The following is a 20497-nucleotide window of genomic DNA, read 5'->3' as shown; positions in this document are numbered from 1 at the left end:
AAGGACTGCCAAGGGGGTGGTGACCACGAGAAAAATATTAAATTTCCAAAGAAAGGCTAGCATACTATGATATCTCGAAAATAAGATCTTTACCCCAAATGAAATTAGTCTCCTGTATAAAGTACGGAACATATGCAGGTCGCTTGAAATACGGAAGCTAAGATCGTAAGAAAAATTCAAGCTTTATACGGAAATAAAATTCTGTTATTTGTCAAAATGCAGTAAGCAAGAATTCGGGCACAAAGCAGATGACGCACTACTATCGTTAATTAATTTTTGTCTTAGTTTTTTTTAAACACACATGGCTTGTATATTTGCATTACTGATAAAATAGATGTGGACCAGGACTTATTGATGACGAAAATACTGATATCCACACCACACTTTCTGCACCTAAATTGCCTGCATTTTTTAAAATAAAAAAAATGGTTCAAATGGCTCTGAGCACTATGGGACTCAACTGCTGTGGTTATCAGTCCCCTAGAACTTAGAACTACTTAAACCTAACTAACCTAAGGACATCACACACGTCCATGCCCGAGGCAGGATTCGAACCTGCGACCGTAGCAGTCGCACGGTTCCGGACTGCGCGCCTAGAACCGCGAGACCACCGCGGCCGGCTTTAAAATTAAAATACATGAGGTTATCTTTTTGTAATTACTTAAATAAATTACAGATTACTAGATTAGTATTGTCCTATCGTTGTACCACGCTTTATATTCATCAGATTACGAGAAATAATTGGTTCTATAACGCTAAAAAAACACACTTGAACACTACAACACTAAGTGAATTCGTCGATCAGAATTACCAAAGTAAACAATGTCATTCCAACGGCGCTGCCACTGACGACATCTTACACCCACTAAAGGTAGTTTCAGCTAGTTCAGTATTTATCCATACGTCTTGTCATGCTTGGAATGCATTTAGCACAACAGTGTGATCAGAATTTTTGCTGATAAATCAAACAGCAATTGTCAAAGAAAAACATTTGGGAAGGCGGAGCTGCTGAGACATGTTTCTCGCAGTATCGTCATCTTACCAACATTGCTTCAATCAGCTACTTGGCAGGGATCCTCCTCAACGGAGTAAGTTCATAAGCACTCCATTTCTCCAGGTGAGAGTTGAAGTTCACATATCCAACTTACCGTTCTATAACAGAATTTTTCACGTTATTTTATGCAGCCATTTTAAACTTGAAGCAGTAATCGCTGCTTCTAGAAGTTCCGTATTAGTTGATACTATTTCATCATCATGTGACTTACTGCCTACCACTTGTGCAGGTAGTAAGAAAACTAATCCCTGTACCAATCCATCGTATTGGACATGTTCGGCATCTGCTGCCGATTCATTGGAGACCATCTTTCAGTCGGGAACTTCATCTTCCTCAACCTAATCACCCTCTACTTTCTTACTTTTTTCCTCAACCTCGTTATCCTGATCATTATCATCTTCTTCCTCATTGTAATCATCCTCCACCTCCACCATCCCCTCCTCATCATCATCAGTTTATTCGTCATTATCATCTCATCTACTTCTTTTTCAATTCCACCAGTTTTACGCTCTCATAAATGCATTTTCTTCTTTGACTTTAACGTCTTCATCATCCTCATCTTGGTCTGTCTTCTTCTCCTTTCGGAACAGCTGTCCCAGTCTCTGTAGCGGTTGAGAAATGAGTTGAAGAGCATACTTCTCGAATCGCCTCTTCAAGCATACTGAGGTGTCAGGTGTTTTAAGCTGCTACCTCCATCTTGTTGCACCATTATCTTCGACAGTGTTTCTTTTCTTTTTCCACCACCAACGTCTTTGGCGGAGTTGGATGAATGTAAGCAATTCGTATTATGTAGTTTCCCATGTGTATTGCGAAAATATGCAGTTTATGCTATGAATTGCGTTAAAGATTTCGAAAAACACCTTTGTCCACATTTCTGAAATCGTTTGTATTTAAGCTATGTTGTGGTTAAGTGTATGTATTACACCAGGTACTTTGATTAGATTTTCTTGTTATTAAGTAGTTCATTGTTGGAAAAACGGTCTGTAAACGTTTTAGACTGCCTTCGCACCATAGTTCCAATTGGCCAATGTTGCAGCATTCCTTGAATGTTCGTTTTGTACTTAACCTGCAGTACGTTTAGTTCAGATTCAATTAAAAAGAAATACTGGCCCACTAATAACATCGATTATATTTTTTATTGCACGACCTGATGTACAATAGTTATCTCTGCTCCCCCTCCCCCGGCCCCCAACCAACCCCACCTCCTAAAGTGGTACTTCCGAAGGCGAAATATTACTGAAAAACTTGCAGAAATAACAGGTGATGACAGTATGACAGTTTGTTCGATGAACCAGCAAGAATATTTTCTCAGCTTAAAATGACAACAAAATGGTTCAAATGGCTCTGAGCACTATGGGAATTAACATCTATGGTCATCAGTCCCCTAGAACTTAGAACTACTTAAACCTAACTAACCTAAGGACAGCACACAACACCCAGCCATTACGAGGCAGAGAAAATCCCTGACCCCGCCGGGAATCGAACCCGGGTACCCGGTAAAATGACAACACCCTTTACATATCTTTGAGATGGAGGTACCACTGTCATACTTAATAAGAATCATACAACAATGTAGATTCAGAAATATTAAATTTTAGGTAGCATCGTGTATTTCATCAAGTGCATTACTGCAAGTTGTATCTTAAAATTTTTTTTGATAAATAGGTTGTACGTTTGTACGCCGACAAAAAAAAATTCAGATCGTTCACATACTTTTGAGCACGGCCAAGATGGTGGCTCTCGGAGGAACATAATTGGCTGTTTCTTTACAATGACTGATAAAACACTACACTGCGATTACTGGTTTTAATTGACACTGCCGTTCCAAGACATGAGGTTCTTCTTCTTAGTCTATGGATGTCGTCATAGATACGGAGGGTGTGTTCTGTTATGTTATCATAATGACGTCACTGCTAAAGAGAATGTGGTTTGTGACGCTGTAGTGTTTCACCTTCGAAGCTGCTTCGCTACAAATTTTGCCGTCCACAAAACACATGGTGCGCTATGTTTTATTATGTTAAACATATTTTGCAAAAGCTACAAAGTATGAATGTTTTTTATGTTTGTTTCATGTACCCCACGGAGCCTTGACGTCATTGGATGGGTCATCTGATACTTTGTTGCCGACTTTGAGATGCCAGACCAACATGGAGCTGATTCGACAGCCACAAAGAACAAGAAGATGCTTCCAGGTGTGTCAGTCCGCTGTTGACAACTGTTACAAAAATGCAGATAAATGAGTAGGTCTTGTGTAGCAAATTTATGTTATCAGTTATGTTTAGAACGTCATCAGCTGCGACAAACACATGTTATTTAAGGTTACTTTATGATTAGTGTGCATATAGCGAATAAGGAATAAATCTTTCCGAAGTGTAAAAACTTATTCAGTGCTTATATATTAAGTTATTGCTGAGGACCTTTTTACTAAGTAGCTAATGACAATATAATCATTGAAGCATTACTGGCTGTAAATTAAAATCAAAGTCTAAATACGACAATCTCTGCTGTTGTGAATTTTCGATGAACAGAATTGGTGAAAGGATATTTAATACAATTCCAACTAAGTGCATTCATAATACCATGTATCATAGTAAGAACGACGGTAATACATCAGTAATTAAGATGGGAAGAAGCGTAACTGCCAGAGGAAACATTAATTTAATTAATTAATAATAATTTCCAGTCTTAGAGATTGTTGCCAGTTGCGACGCAGTAATTAACAACATAGCAACGAACAATATATAAACGCAGTCATCAACAGGATGAAAATCTTAGGCAAATCTGACAAAAATATTAACTATATACATACAATACACAGTATCTGAGAAACATTTTATCAGTACGACCGTGTCGTAGCGTAAAACCTTCGGAGAAACATTGCTTCACTCGTCCTTGGAAATCATAATAAATTACGAAACTAAGATGCGAAGAAGACACAGCATTTTGCTTGCACTTTCAACTACAATATGTAAAAAGTTATGTGTATGGCACTGACCTAGGTCACATGACGTCACAAATGTAAAAAAAAGTGATGTAGAAGCCCGTTCGGTATGAAGTCTAATTAAGTTCTGCAGTAGATTTCAGTTAGATGCAGTGAATACACTGTTCAGATATCACATGAGGGGGAGGTATATATGGAAAAGGCCTGGAGACACGTCATGCCCAGACAGAGATTCCGAAGTTAGACACTGGTTTGTTAGTCCGGACCCAGATGTAACAATAGACTCCGCTCACCACTTAGTAATGATAAAGTGTAGAATGAACTTTAAGAGTATCGTGCCGAAGAATCCATGTCGAAAGAAGTGGTATTCTGAAATAATGAGAAAACTGGATTGTGACATGGCTGGAGTGATGAAAAAACAGCATCATTAATATGTGGCCTAGTAGTATTTCTTGTAGTTTTCCATTACAGTACTTGTCGTGGCAATCAAATTCTGTGGTGTAAAGGTATGTTGATAGAGGAAGATATACTTTTATGAATATGCTACTGCAAAAGCGAAAAATCTGTTGGAATAATCAGACGGTCTGTAGCTTTGCTTCTTTCTTTTAGGTTTCGATCGATAGCTGCTTCTCGACGGTAATTGGTGTTATCCATTGTTCAATTGTCCTGGCGTACTAAACCATCTCAAAGTGTATCACTTGAAAATGACCATATGACCGAAGATCCAAAGTAATGACGAAAGAACAGACGAACTTATTCTGGAATAAAGTATCGTAGAGGAAAGATTTAATGCTTTCAACCATTACAAGCTTTTCTTTTGATTCACTTTTCGTGGAACGACCAACTAATTACAGTGTCGAGAGCTGAGAGAGTAGTCCATGTTTCCACTATATCCCTGCAGTTTCTCCATTTACTCTTCAACTAGCTATGCACATCAGCTATCTTGGGATATGCTTAGACGAAATTTCCAGTTGTGTAATGAATGGCAGCCGGCCCTAAATGTGGAAAAAATGTGATTAATGCGGATGATTAGGACTATCAAACCTGTAATGTTCGCATACAGTATTACTAGAATCCTTCTTGACGCACTCAAGTCGTTTAAATATCTGGGAGTAACTTTTTAAAGCGGTATGAGATGCAATGAGCATGTGAGAACTTCGGTATGGAAGGTCAACGTTCGACTTCTACATCTACAGCTACATTTATACTCCGCAAGCCACCCAACGGTGTGTGGCGGAGGGCACTTTACGTGCCACTGTCATTACCTCCCTTTTCCGTTCCAGTCGCGTATGGTTCGCGGGAAGAACGACTGTCTGAAAGCCTCCATGCGCGCTCGAATCTCTCTAATTTTACATTCGTGATCTCCTCGGGAGGTATAAGTGCGGGAAGCAATATATTCGATACCTCAGCCATATACGCACCCCCTCGAAACCTGGCGAGCAAGCTACACCGCGATGCAGAGCGCCTCTCTTGCAGAGTCTGCCACTTGAGTTTGCTGAACATCTCCGTAACGCTATCACGGTTACCAAATAACCCTGTGACGAAACGCGCCGCTCTTCTTTGGATCTTCTCTATCTCCTCCGTCAACGCGATCTGGTACGGATCCCACACTGATGAGCAATACTCAAGTAAAGGTCGAACGAGTGTTTTGTAAGCCACCTCCTTTGTTGATGGACTACATTTTCTAGGGACTCTCCCAATGAATCTCAACCTGGTACCCGCCTTACCAACAATTAATTTTATATGATCATTCCACTTCAAACCGTTCCGCACGCATACTCCCAGATATTGTACAGAAGTAACTCCGACCAGTGTTTGTTCCGCTATCATATAATCATACAATAAAGGATCCTTCTTTCTATGTATTCGCAATACATTACATTTGTCTATGTTAAGGGTCAGTTGCCACTCACTGCACCAAGTGCCTATCCGCTGCAGATCTTCCTGCATCTCGCTAGAGTTTTCTGATGCTGCAGCTTCTATGTATACTACAGCATCATCCGCGAAAAGCCGCATGGAACTTCCGACACTATCTACTAGGTCATTTATATGTATTGTGAAAAGCAATGGTCCCATAACACTCACCTGCGGCACGCCAGAGGTTACTTTAACGTCTGTAGACGTCTCTCCATTGATAACAACATGCTGTGTTCTGTTTGCTAAAAACTCTTCAATCCAGCCACACAGCTGGTCTGATATTCCGTAGGCTCTTACTTTGTTTATCAGGCGACAGTGCGGAACTGTATCGAATGCCTTCCGGAAGTCAAGGAAAATAGCATCTACCTGGGAGCCTGTATCTAATATTTTCTGGATCACATGAACAAATAAAGCGAGTTGGGTCTCACACGATCGCTGTTTCCGGAATCCATGTTGATTCCTACAGAGTAGATTCTGGGATTCCAAAAACGACATGATAGTCGAGCAAAAAACATGTTCTAAAATTCTACAACAGATCGACGTCAGAGATATAGGTCTATAGTTTTGCGCATCTGCTCGACGACCCTTCTTGAAGACTGGGACTACCTGTGCTGTTTTCCAATCATTTGGAACCTTCCGTTCCTCTAGAGACTTGCGATACACGGCTGTTAGAAGGGGGGCAAGTTCTTTCGCGTACTCTGTGTAGAATCGAATTGGTATCCCGTCAGGTCCAGTGGACGTTCCTCTGTTGAGTGATTCCAGTTGCTTTTCTATTCCTTGGACACTTATTTCGATGTCAGCCTTTTTTTTCGTTTGTGCGAGGATTTAGAGAAGGAACTGCAGTGCCGTCTCCCTCTGTGAAACAGCTTTGGAAAAAGGTGTTTAGTATTTCAGCTTTACGCGTGTCATCCTCTGTTTCAATGCCATCATCATCCCGGAGTGTCTGGATATGCTGCTTCGAGCCACTTACTGATTTAACGTAAGACCAGAACTTCCTGGGATTTTCTGTCAAGTCGGTACATAGAATTTTACTTTCGAATTCACTGACCGCTTCACGCATAGCCCTCCTTACGCTAACATTGACATCGTTTAGCTTCTGTTTGTCTGAGAGGCTTTGGCTGCGTTTACATTTCGAGTGAAGCTCTCTTTGCTTTCGGTTTATTGGGAGAATTTTAGGAAAGTCAATAGTTTTAAGTGTGTTGACTGGAGCGATGTTCGTCAAGTCACACTTTAGCTTTAAACATAATTCCGTTGTCATTCCCTAAGTTCAATGGCAGTGGTCACCAGGCCCGCATTATGATGGGAGTGTTCCACATATAGTTGGTACAGTATGTATGTGGATCACCTCTGCCGGCCGAAGTGGCCGTGCGGTTAAAGGCGCTGCAGTCTGGAACCGCAAGACCGCTACGGTCGCAGGTTCGAATCCTGCCTCGGGCATGGATGTTTGTGATGTCCTTAGGTTAGTTAGGTTTAACTAGTTCTAAGTTCTAGAGGACTAATGACCTCGGCAGTTGAGTCCCATAGTGCTCAGAGTCATTTTCATTTGATCACCTCCATGAAGGCGAATTGAGTACCCCGTTGCCGCCACATTATCCCCTACTTCAGTGTTTTCTGTAACTCATAACCGTACCTTCGTCATGAAGCTAAATCAGGCACGTACATTAGTTTTTGACTTGATTTTAGACCATTTCAGGTCGAATATACTAATCATGAATAACGACCATCTATTTTATATGGCCCGTATTGCCGGATGTTACAGATTAGATATAGACTTGTTCGTAAGTTCCATCATGACCATTTGTGTGCTAAGTCAATAGGATGTTCATGCGTTGTAACCATAGCTAAGCAAGTGCTTAAAATTTACGTCTCAAAAATTTTTTGGAACTAGTCATAATAATGACGATGTTGGCTTTATATTATCCTTCCCACTCCTAAGGTCTTTTTAGGTGATTAAACTTCGTGCTTAAGCACAAAATTTTCCTAGACAGGCCATACGTTGTAAGCACGAGATGTCTTCACCATACCATGACCAACGAATACTTCATAAACGTTAAGACAGTCGATCTAAGTACGTTCTGCACAGAATAACATATACGCCGTTTTCCTCAGCTGTACCTTTTATTTCACTTTACTATTTAGGAATTAGGTTCGCGTCTTGTGGCAAGAAGTAACTATCACGCAGTTTATGGGCAGCCGCAAGGTATTGTGTCCTCCTAGGCGGGCTTCATGACGCTACGGTCAGTTCTATTACAGCACTCGTGGCTGCCGCATCACGGTCGAGAAGTGGGGCCGAGGCAGTTTCAAATAGGTTTTTACAGTCTGACTATAATTTATGGATCTGTAGTTTTAGCTTGACGATGTCCACTATGGACAAACGGTAGTTACTTTTATTCTGAAGAATATTGGGTTATCCCGACTGAAACCTAGGTAAATCTAGGTAAACATTGTAACTGAGGCTGTTCGTTATTGGAATTAAAATTAATATTTATACAGTTGCTGACAGGGCCGCGAAATGTTGAAAATATTTTAGGAAAGAGTGGTTCACCTGTAAAGGAGACCCCCTACGTGGTACACTGGTGCGACCTATTCCTCAAATGGCTCTAAGCACTATGGGACGTGACATCAGCCTCTTGACTTAGTGCTTCTTGAATCTAACTAACCTAAGCGCATCACACACATCCATGCCTGAGGCAGTATTCGAACCTGCTACCGCAACAGCAGCGCGGTTCCGGACAGAAGCGCCTAGAACCGCTCGGTCACAAAGGTCGGCGCGACATATTCTTGAACACTGTTCAAGTGTTTGGGACCCGTACCAAGTCGGATTGAAGGAGGACATCGAAGCAATTCAGAGACGGGCGGCTAGATTTGTTACCGGTAGGCTCGAACAACACATACATCTTATAGTGACGCTTTTGGAACTCAAATGGAAATCCCTAGACGGAAAGCGACGATCGTTTTGATAGATGCTATTGAGAAAATTTAGAGAACCGGCATCTGAAGATGACTGCCACACGATTATGCTACCTCCAACATACACTGCACATAAGGACCACGAATCCTACCCCCATGACCCATGGACCTTGCCGTTGGTGGGGAGGCTTGCGTGCCTCAGCGATACAGATGGCCGTACCGTAGGTGCAACCGCAACGGAGGGGTATCTGTTGAGAGGCCAGACAAACGTGTGGTTCCTGAAGAGGGGCAGCAGCTTTTTCAGTAGTTGCAGGGCCAACAGTCTGGATGATTGACTGATCTGGCCTTGTAACACTAACCAAAACGGCCTTGCTGTGCTGGTACTGCGATCGGCTGAAAGCAAGGGGAAACTACAGCCGTAATTTTTCCCGAGGGCATCCAGCTTTGCTCTATGGTTAAATTATGATGGCGTCCTCTTGGGTAAAATATTCCGGAGGTAAAATAGTCCCCCATTCCGATCTCCGGGTGGGGACTACTCAGGAGGACGTCGTCATCAGGGGAAAGAAAACTGGCGTTCTATGGATCGGAGCGTGGAATGTCAGATCCCTTAATCGGGCAGGTAGGTTAGAAAATTTAAAAAGGGAAATGGATAGATTAAAGTTAGATATAGTGGGAATTAGTGAAGTTCGGTGGCAGGAGGAACAAGACTTTTGGTCAAGCGAATACAGGGTTATAAATACAAAATCAAATGGGGGTAATGCAGGAGTAGGTTTAATAATGAATAAAAAAATAGGGGTGCGGGTAAGCTACTACAAACAGCATAGTGAACGCATTATTGTGGCCAAGATAGACATGAAGCCCATGCCTACTACAGCAGTACAAGTTTATATGCCAACTGGCACTGCAGATGATGAAGAAATTGATGAAATGTATGATGTGATAAAAGAAATTAGTCAGGTAGTGAAGAGAGACGAAAATTTAATAGTCATTGGTGACTGGAATTCGACAGTAGGAAAAGGGAGAGAAGGAAACATAGTGGGTGAATATGGATTGGGGGAGAGAAATGAAAGAGGAAGCCGTCTGGTAGAATTTTGCACAGAGCATAACTTAATCATAGCTAACACTTGGTTCAAGAATCATAAAAGAAGGTTGTATACATGGAAGAATACTGGAGATACTAGAAGGTATCAGATATATTATGTACAATGGTAAGACAGAGATTTAGGAACCAGGTTTTCAATTGTAAGACATTTCCAGGGGCAGATGTGGACTCTGACCACAATCTATTGGTTATGAACTGTTGATTAAAACTGAAGAAACTCCAAAAAGGTGGGAATTTAAGGGGATGGGACCTGGATAAACTGACTAAACCAGAGGTTGTACAGAGTTTCAGGAAGAGGATAAGGGAACAATTGACAGAATGGGGGAAAGAAATACAGTAGAAGAAGAATGGGTAGCTCTGAGGGATGAAGTAGTGAAGGCGGCAGAAGATCAAGTAGGTAAAAAGACGAGGGCTAGTAGAAATCCTTGGGTAACAGAAGAAATATTGAATTTAATTGATGAAAGGAGAAAATATAAAAATGCAGTAAATGAAGCAGGCAAAAAGGAATACAAACGTCTCAAAAATGAGATCGACAGGAAGTGCAAAATGGCTAAGCAGGGATGGCTAGAGGATAAATGTAAGGATGTAGAGGCTTATCTCACTAGGGGTAAGATAGATACTGCCTACAGGAAAATTAAAGAGACCTTTGGAGATAAGAGAACGACTTGTATGAATATCAAGAGCTCAGATGGAAACCCAGTTCTAAGCAAAGAAGGGAAAGCAGAAAGGTGGAAGGAATATATAGAGGGTCTATACAAGGGCGATGTACTTGAGGACAATATTATGGAAATGAAAGAGGATACAGATGAAGTTGAAATGTGAGATACGATACTGCGTGGAGAGTTTGACAGAGCACTGAAAGACCTAAGTCGAAACAAGGCCCCGGGAGTAGACAACATTCTATTAGAACTACTGACGGCCTTGCGAGAGCCAGTCCTGACAAGACTCTACCATCTGGTGAGCAAGATGTATGAGACAGGTGAAATACCCTCAGACTTCAAGAAGAATATAATAATTCCGATCCCAAAGAAAGCAGGTGTTGACAGATGTGAAAATTACCGAACTATCAGTTTAATAAGTTACAGCTGCAAAATACTAACGCGAATTCTTTACAGACGAATGGAAAAACTGGTAGAAGCCGACCTCGGGGAAGAAGTTTGGATTCCGCAGAAATGTTGGAACACGTGAAGCAATACTGACCCTACGACTTATCTTAGAAAATAGATTAAGGAAAGGCAAACCTACGTTTGTAGCATATGTAGACTTGGAGAAAGCTTTTGACAATGTTCACTGGAATACTCTCTTTCAAATTCTAAAGATGGCAGGGGTAAAATACAGGGAGCGAAAGGATATTTACAATTTGTACAGAAACCAGATGGTAGTTATAAGAGTCGAGGGGCATGAAAGGGAAGCAGCGGTTGGGAAGGGAGTGAGACAGGGTTGTAGCCTGTCCCCCATGTTATTCAATCTGTATATTGAGCAAGCAGTAAAGGAAACAAAAGAAAAATTCGTAGTAGCTATTAAAATCCATGGAGAGGAAATAAAAATGTTGAGGTTCGCCGACGACATTGTAATTCTGTCAGAGCCGCGCGGGATTAGCCGAGCGGTCTCAGGCGCTGCAGTCATGGACTGTGCGGCTAGTCCCGGCGGAGGTTCGAGTCCTCCCTCGGACATGGGTGTGTGTGTTTGTCCTTAGGATAATTTAGTTTAAGTAGTGTGTAGGCTTAGGGACTGATGACCTTAGCAGTTAAGTCCCATAAGATTAAAAAAAAAAAAATTCTGTCAGAGACAGCAAAGGACTTGGAAGAGCAGTTGAACGGAATGGACAGTGTCTTGAAAGGAAGATATAAGATGAACATCAACAAAAGCAAAACGAGGATAATGGAATGTAGTCGAAGTAAGTCGGGTGATGCTGAGGGAATTAGGTAAGGAAATGAGGCACTTAAAGAAGTAAAGGAGTTTTGCTATTTGGGGAGCAAAATAACTGATGATGGTCGAAGAAGAAAGGATATAAAATGTAGACTGGCAATGGGAAGGAAAGCGTTCCTGAAGAAGAGATATTTGTTAACATCGAGTATAAATTTAAGTGTCAGGAAGTCGTTTCTGAAAGTATGGAAGTGTGGAGAATGGAAGTGAAACATGGATGATAAACAATTTGGACAAGAAGAGAATAGAAGCTTTTGAAATGTCGTGTTACAGAAGAATGCTGAAGATTAGATGGGTAGATTACGTAACTAATGAGGAGGTATTGAATAGAATTGGGGAGAAGAGTAGTTTGTGGCACAACTTGACTAGAAGAAGGGACCGGTTGGTAGGACATGTTCTGAGGCATCAAGGGCTCACAAATTTAGCATTGGAGGGCAGCGTGGTGGGTAAAAATCGTAGAGGGAGACCAAGAGATGAATACACGAAGCAGATTCAGAAGGATGTAGGTTGCAGTAAATACTGGGAGATGAAGAAACTTGCGCAGGATAGAGTAGCATGGAGAGCTGCATCAAACCAGTCTCAGGACTGAAGACAACAACACCAACAGCAAGGACCACGAAGATAAGATGCGAGAAATTAGGGCTCATTATGGAGCCATACACATAATCGTTTTTCCCTCGCTCTCTCTGCTAGTTGAACAGGACAGGGAACCACTAATAGGGGTGCAGGGTACGCTCCGCCATTCACCGTACGGTGCCTTGCTGAGTATCTATGTAGACATAGATGTAGATCTATTTCCTAGTATAAGCGTCAGCTAACGTATTTTCTTTGGATTTTTATCTTAAGGCCTTACAGGTATCTGCAGATACACATCAGTCATTTCGAAACTTTGTGTGAGTCACTTCCGTTCTTCCCCCTGTTAATTATGATTTTTCCTAACAGTGCAGTTCATACGTTCATCTCTCTCATATTTCCGCGTATACTGTGTAACTATTCCCGTGCTCTTTATCTTAGATCTTAGGTCAGAACATATAAGAATAAAATTCTCAGATAAATGTAGGGGATCAGAGTTTTGTATAATTGACTTACATACTTATCATCATTCATGTTTCTGATACTTCGACATGGTAACATCATTTTGTGTGGTTCTGTGACTGAGTAGCCATGAACTATTACAAAATGTTCTTCCAACATCAACGTTTATATAACTCAGGACCAGTTTCATGACAGATTGCCTGTACCAAAGGCAACCGATATAATGGTACATTTTTATAGCAACTGTATCTACAGCTACATTTATACTCCGCAAGCCACCCAACGGTGTGTGGCGGAGGGCACTTTACGTGCCACTGTCATTACCTTCCTTTTCTGTTCCAGTCGCGTATGGTTCGCGGGAAGAACGACTGTCTGAAAGCCTCCGTGCGCGCTCTAATCTCTCTAATTTTACATTCGTGATCTCCTCGGGAGGTGTAAGTAGGGGAAGCAATATATTCGATACCTCATCCAGAAACGCATCCTCTCGAAACCTGGCGAGCAAGCTACACCGCGATGCAGAGCGCCTCTCTTGCAGAGTCTGCCACTTGAGTTTGTTAAACATCTCCGTAACGCTATCACGGTTACCAAATAACCCTGTGACGAAACGCGCCGCTCTTCTTTGGATCTTCTCTATCTCCTCCGTCAACCCGATCTGGTACGGATCCCACACTGATGAGCAATACTCAAGTATAGGTCGAACGAGTGTTTTGTAAGCCACCTCCTTTGTTGATGGACTACATTTTATAAGGACTCCTCCAATGAATCTCAACCTGGTACCCGCCTTACCAACAATTAATTTTATATGATCGTTCCACTTCAAATCGTTCCTCACGCATACTCCCAGATATTTTACAGAAGTAAATGCTACCAGTGTTTGTTCCGCTATCATATAATCATACAATAAAGGATCCTTCTTTCTATGTATTCGCAATACATTACATTTGTTTATGTTAAGGGTCAGTTGCCACTCCCTGCACCAAGTGCCTATCCGCTGCAGATCTTCCTGCATTTCGCTACAATTTTCTAATGCTGCAACTTCTCTGTATACTACAGCATCATCCGCGAAAAGCCGCATGGAACTTCCGACACTATCTACTAGGTCATTTATATGTATTGTGAAAAGCAATGGTCCCATAACACTCCCCTGCAGCACGCCAGAGGTTACTTTAACGTCTGTAGACGTCTCTCCATTGATAGCAACATGCTGTGTTCTGTTTGCTAAAAACACTTCAATCCAGCCACACAGCTGGTCTGATATTCCGTAGGCTCTTACTTTGTTTATCAGGCGACAGTACGGAACTGTATCTAACGCCTTCCGGAAGCCAAGAAAAATAGCATCTACCTAGGAGCCTGTATCTAATATTTTCTGGGTCTCACGAACAAATAAAGCGAGTTGGGTCTCACACGATCGCTGTTTCCGGAATCCATGTTGATTCCTACATAGTAGATTCTGGGTTTCCAAAAACGACACGATAGTCGAGCAAAAAACATGTTCTAAAATCCTACAACAGATCGACGTCAGAGATATAGGTCTATAGTTTTGCGCATCTGCTCGACGACCCTTCTTGAAGACTGGGACTACCTGTGCTGTTTTCCAATCATTTGGAACCTTCCGTTCCTCTAGAGACTTGCGGTACACGGCTGTTAGAAGGGGGGCAAGTTCTCTCGCGTACTCTGTGTAGAATCGGATTGGTATCCCGTCAGGTCCGGTGGACCTTCCTCTGTTAAGAGAAGATGTCTGATGTTGGTGACAGAAACGTAATTAAGGGGAGGCACAAAGAAGTCAGTCACAATCCCATTAAGTTTTATCATTCTTGCAAATCTAGATTTCGCATATAAATAGCCATCGTGCATTTTCGTTATATTTCAACAGACTCTCGCCAGTTCATGTCGCCATATGTTCGCACAGGTGTATAGGCCGAAGGACACTGAGGCAGTTCCTGATAGAATCGAAGTTGGTTAAGAAACATAATTTATCTGCAGAACAATGAGCGGCCGCATGGCGCTTTGGGCCACTGCTTTGACTATTACGAACTTTCATATATGGCGACCTCAGCTTAACTGACGGAACTGACGGACTGTTACTCCGATTTCGCTTTTCTCGTAGATGTTAAATGGAAAAGATTTCATTAGTGCACATGATCATCAAGGAATTTGACTTTCAGGCCAAACAAGGAAGTGGACAATTTCCTTCATTTAAATGCAGCCCTGTAGTAAACATAAAGCTAAACCAAATGAGATAAATACTGTCTAGTCATAAGCATTAGCATCATTTGGAAGTTGTTTTGTGTCTCCACCATTTACCTGTGTTGTAGATTAAAAATATGTGATTATGCACGGCGAGTGATGAAACGAAACAACGGCAAACACTCCTAGTGACCATGATTATAATCTACCACCACGCAGAATTTTGGAATTCCAATGTCAAAATGTTCTGTCAATTACCAGTGTTAAAATGTTCTGTCCATTACCACTGAAAGAAAATAGGACTCTGACTGTGAAAGAGAAAAATAAAGTTACAAAACTAGCCAGTTTTACTTTGATTCATAATGAAGAAAATTCATAATATAAACCAGGACACAAATTTCATTTTCAATTGCATAATTTTTACAGGCCATAATGACTAACGCGATATATATCGTACAAACACTTTTTATTTTCTGCTGTAATTACAAAACATTGTAAGAAATACACAAAAAATTTCTCGTGACACGTTCTGTTTAAGGTGTTGGTTTCAGCTGCTGATGTTAGTGGCTGTATTTCCCGTAGCCTCCATAGCCTCCAGCAATGCCTCCAGAGTAGCCACCTCCGTAGCCTCCCCCATAGCTACCGCTGTAGCCACTGCTGTAACCACCGCCGATGGCTCCTCCGTAGCCTCCACCGTAGCCTCCACCAATGCCGCCGCCGTAGCCGCCTCCGAGACCCCCGCCGACACCAGCTCCGCCTCCCACGACGACAGGTACCGGCTGGTTGACGACGACGGGCTGTGGTACTGGTACGGGGACTGGGCTAGGGACGCTCACGGGTACTGGGACTGGCCTCTGCACGGGGACAGGGTACGGCTGTGGGACGGGCACTGGTACCGGCCTGTTGACTGGCACCGTGACAGGAACCCTCACTGGTACTGGGACAGTACGCTGCACTGGTACTGGGTACGGGACAGGGACCTGCTTGGTAATGGCAATGTTGGTCACTTGACCTCCTCCAACCGCAGAGCTGATGCCACCTCCAAAGCCTCCTCCGTAACCTCCTCCATAACCACCGACAAAGCCGCCCCCGTAGCCACCCCCATAACCTCCGCTGATGCCGCCACTGCTGTAGCTGCTGGCGCCGATTCCATGGTCGATAGTCGCTCCTCCACCGTAGCTACCCAGGGAGCCAACCACTCCCCGTTTCTCTACCTGCTTCTCCTCGGCCAGAGCCAGTCCAAACAGGAACACGCACACCTGAAAATGACAACAACACGTCTGAATATTAATTTCAGTGCATAATTACTTGCACTGTTACAGCACTCATGACACGAGTGAGTAGTAATTTCTAATAATATAATCCTCTAACACTGAACATTTTCTGACAAGAATATTGTATCTGGCTGCATAAAACAAAAGCCTTTCAACGTAATACTGATAGCGTTTGTATAGTATTTCTGGATTCATTATATTTCAAGATCATTTAAATTTGTTCCTTATGTGAAATAGCTATCATATTTAGTAATGTCTGACAATTCTCGCACTCCCCCCCCCCCCCCCCCCCGCTCGATCTCTCCCTCTTCCCTCTCTCTGTCTGTCACACACACACACACACACACACACACACACACACACACAGACACACACACAGGCAGACAAAGCACTGTAGAATGTCTGCTATTTAATAGTATCTCCAACACTGGTCGAAGACAAGTGTAAGTATTTATAATATGGAAGTCTATAAAGACATTCTACTACAGCATGGTACCATACAACAAGCCTGAACGAAGATTAAATCGTTGAAACTAACTCCCTATAAGTGCTGTCAGATAACGACATTTACAGCAATACAACCACCCCAATAAGCATTACATCTCTTTCACATAAATTCTGTGTTCATGCGTGATATCGGCATCAGTTTCGTGCACAATTACAAGAAAAAATCTTAGCGTACATATTTAATTTTTTTTCTTCTAAAGAAGCAAGAGGCAGTAAAAAATGGAAGCTATAATAATATTGGAGTTGCCCACTCTTTGTCCCCTAAGAATACCATCGAATGGAAAAGAAACCTACTCTTGATACGTTAAAAACTAAACTTGGTTATTTATTAGTGGGTTCAATCGCTTGTTGCCATAATTGCTAACAGAGAAATTATAATGTAGACGTAAGGCTGACTCGGTTCACGCGCAAACACGATCTCCTGATTACGATCCATGGAAATGTAAATAACTAAACTAAACAATGCTCTGAATATCAGATCTGATATGTTTCACTGACCATTATATGCAACATATGAACATCAGCAAGGTGTCAGCTGAATACGACATTACAATAAGGAAATGTAGTTCGTCAAATGAATCAGTTCTTTAAAATAATGCAATGTCTCCTTGCGTTGCACTGTAAAAACAACAATCTTTACAAGACGATGACGGTCATCAAATGCATCGAAAACAGTTACACGATTTCTATGCGAGTTCTATGACTCATTTACTTTACTTGTTACTGCTGCTTCAGATCACGTGTTTTTTTTTTTTCATCATCAGCTAACAAATACTTGCGGACAAACTACGATGATGTATTGACTCTTATTTTTTCTCGGTGTGATGGACTATAGTTACAACCAAAATATACTGGGGAGTTATTTACCAGTAAATTGTGATAAGAATACGGGTATTTTCTTTCACTAACATTTTTTAATTCACTCAATAAAACAAGGGATGATACTATTTCTATTACTGGCACTTATAAATTTTCTTCTGCAGCTGCCACTAGATGAACGTCGTCAACATCATCAGAAGGAGCTCTGGAAAAGTACGTGTGAATCGAGAAACCACTCACCAGGATCCTCATTGCTGCTGCTGAAGATGGTACAGATGGAGCAGGCAATGACTGATGCCGCTGTAAGGTTTCCGTGCAGCTTATATACATCTTCCATTTCTCCTACCCGTTGGCAGTTAGCGAGGTGTGACGCGCTTTCTCAGAGCGTTACTGCAATTTGCGTAGCATGATGGCGGGGATACAGAGAGGAGGAGGAGGAGGAGGAGATTAGTGTTTAACGTCCCGTCGACAACGAGGTCATTAGAGACGGAGCGCAAGCTCGGGTGAGGGAAGGATGTGGAGGGAAATCGGGCGTGCCCTTTCAAAGGAACCATCCCGGCATTTGCCTGAAGCGATTTAGGGAAATCACGGAAAACCTAAATCAGGATGGCCGGAGACGGGATTGAACCGTCGTCCTCCCGAATGCGAGTCCAGTGTGCTAACCACTGCGCCACCTCGCTCGGGGATACAGAGACACGGTCTGTTCGACGCCGTAATGAGTAAGAATAAATGTTCAGCATCACAAAGACATTGGGTAACAATGTTTTAAAAATAACTAGGAATCTGTAAGGTACATATTTCTTTATGTCAACACAGCCGTCCAGATGCAGCATTTTCTACAGTTGCGTCCCTGACTAACTTGTCTGTAAGGACAGTTCCTTCTTTCCACAACGCTCCACTATCAAAATTAATTCCTGTTCATGTGAAGTGTCATTATAATGATTTTTTGAGTTGTTTAGGGATTATTAAATGCCACCTGCCGAGCGATTATTGTTCTGGCGAAGCCGTGTTACCAAACACTTTGACGTTGGTGTTAAAATCAATTAGAAAATATTTTACGCAGTATTCGGATTTTAATGGGCGTTGGACACCTACTGACTTCTTTTATTCTGGTGGCTGAATATATATGAGCGCCCAATGTCTGAACTCTGAAGGTAAGTTGGTTACCCATCTTCCCGAGGTTTCGGCAAATCCGGTGGTTTTCAACGTTATACAGTCACTGTTTCACTGACTCAAGAAATGTAAACACTTTCTGACAGTAACATGGCTCTGAGCACTATGGGACTCAACTGCTGAGGTCATTAGTCCCCTAGAACTTAGAACTAGTTAAACCTAACTAACCTAAGGACATCACAAACATCCATGCCCGAGGCAGGATTCGAACCTGCGACCGTAGCGGTCTTGCGGTTCCAGACTGCAGCGCCTTTAACCGCACGGCCACTTCGGCCGGCTGACAGTAACAGTTGACCTACTGTGTCGAAAGTTTAACATAAAATTAGAGCTCTTAATGAGTAGATTATGACAGTATTTTAAATTTTTTAATTTGACGTTAACTGAATGGAATACTTAAAATCAAATTTTTGTTGCCCCTATAAGGCATTAGAGTAGGAACTTTCAGAGTAGGAACTGTGCCGCCGCCTAGCTGTTGAGTAACACAGGCTTCGTAATTCAACTGAATCATTTATTTGTAGTACATAAAATTTGTACGCATCGTCTACGCCAGGCACGGGCAACCTTTGATGACAATCGGGATATTCTTGGGCTCGCGGATCGTGTCGTCACATGACGTGACACTAGCGCACCTAGCGCATAAAATAATAATTAATAACGATTTTGCTTTTGGGTATTGCACTGATATCAATGAAGACCCGCCACGGTAGCAAATTATGCCTCAAAACATGCTTTTTTGTGAGTACGTACGATTTGTGTTCACCCCATCTTCATATTTTTACATTTATTGACGAGTCGTGAAAACTGTTTATTCGCTGACGATGTTTTACAATACCTGATTTAAAAACTTGCATTGAAAAATTGTGGAACGCCGTTAGCAAAAAAACAATGTTAGTGGCAAGTAAATAAATGTAAGTATATGAAATAGGGTGCCAGGCATCTTGAAATGTCGTCATGCAAAGATGAAAGCCTATAAAAGCAGCTGGATGCAGATGATTCATCGTAAATTGCGCTCAGTTTCAACAGCTGCAATGTGCTAACACGTCCACAACGGACAGGAATTATTTATGAATGAAATGAAATGATCGTATGGCATTAATGACCTTGAATCACCGCTGGTGAAGTTCGGCCGCCGTGTTAAAAGTCTTTTCATTTGACACCTCATTGGGCAACTTACATGTCGATGATAGTGAAATAATGATGAAACGTTGAATACACGCAGTGGTGAACGGAGAAAATTACCGACCCGACCAGGAATCGAACTCGGGCCTGCAGCATATCAGTCAGACGTTCCGACCACTCAGCAAAGGGGACAGACATTGTTAAAACGAGAAAGGTTACAAAAAGAAGCTATGACAAAGATGTAAGAAATTTCAGTCGATCAGCAGTGGAGTAACTTCGCGATTTTTGGATTTAGGCAGCTCATTCGGTGTTTAAAACTTAGTGTGTTAATATCCACAAAAACTTTTCCCAAGATTTTTTTAAAATATTTGAGCAAAAGTACTTATGATGACTGATCCAACAGGCATGGGTTGTTACAGTAGTCAAGAAAGGCCTGATCCGTAGCAAAATTTCTTTGCAACATTCGGCCCACGTGATACTGTATGTAACACCGAAAATGCAGGATGCATGGCACCTGCTACCGGTATATAATT

General features: G+C 42.0%; 1 protein-coding gene across 1 annotated transcript; it reads right to left on the bottom strand.

Moving 5' to 3' along the window:
* Nucleotides 1-15521: 15521 nt before the first annotated feature.
* On the bottom strand, nt 15522-17960 carry LOC124594995 (acanthoscurrin-1-like). The gene is made up of 2 exons (XM_047133538.1): nt 17913-17960; nt 15522-16331 (listed from the first exon to the last, which is right to left on the bottom strand). The coding sequence occupies exons 1-2, from the start codon at nt 17922-17924 to the stop codon at nt 15633-15635; spliced, it is 711 nt and encodes a 236-aa protein (XP_046989494.1). The 5' UTR covers nt 17925-17960; the 3' UTR covers nt 15522-15632.
* Between the last annotated feature and the right edge of the window lie 2537 nt (nt 17961-20497).

The sequence above is a fragment of the Schistocerca americana genome, chromosome 2 (genome assembly GCF_021461395.2).
Source record: "Schistocerca americana isolate TAMUIC-IGC-003095 chromosome 2, iqSchAmer2.1, whole genome shotgun sequence".
Classification (NCBI taxonomy): Eukaryota; Metazoa; Arthropoda; class Insecta; order Orthoptera; family Acrididae; genus Schistocerca; species Schistocerca americana.
Note: the sequence above shows the minus strand (reverse complement) of the source record. Positions and strands in the feature narration are given on the sequence as shown.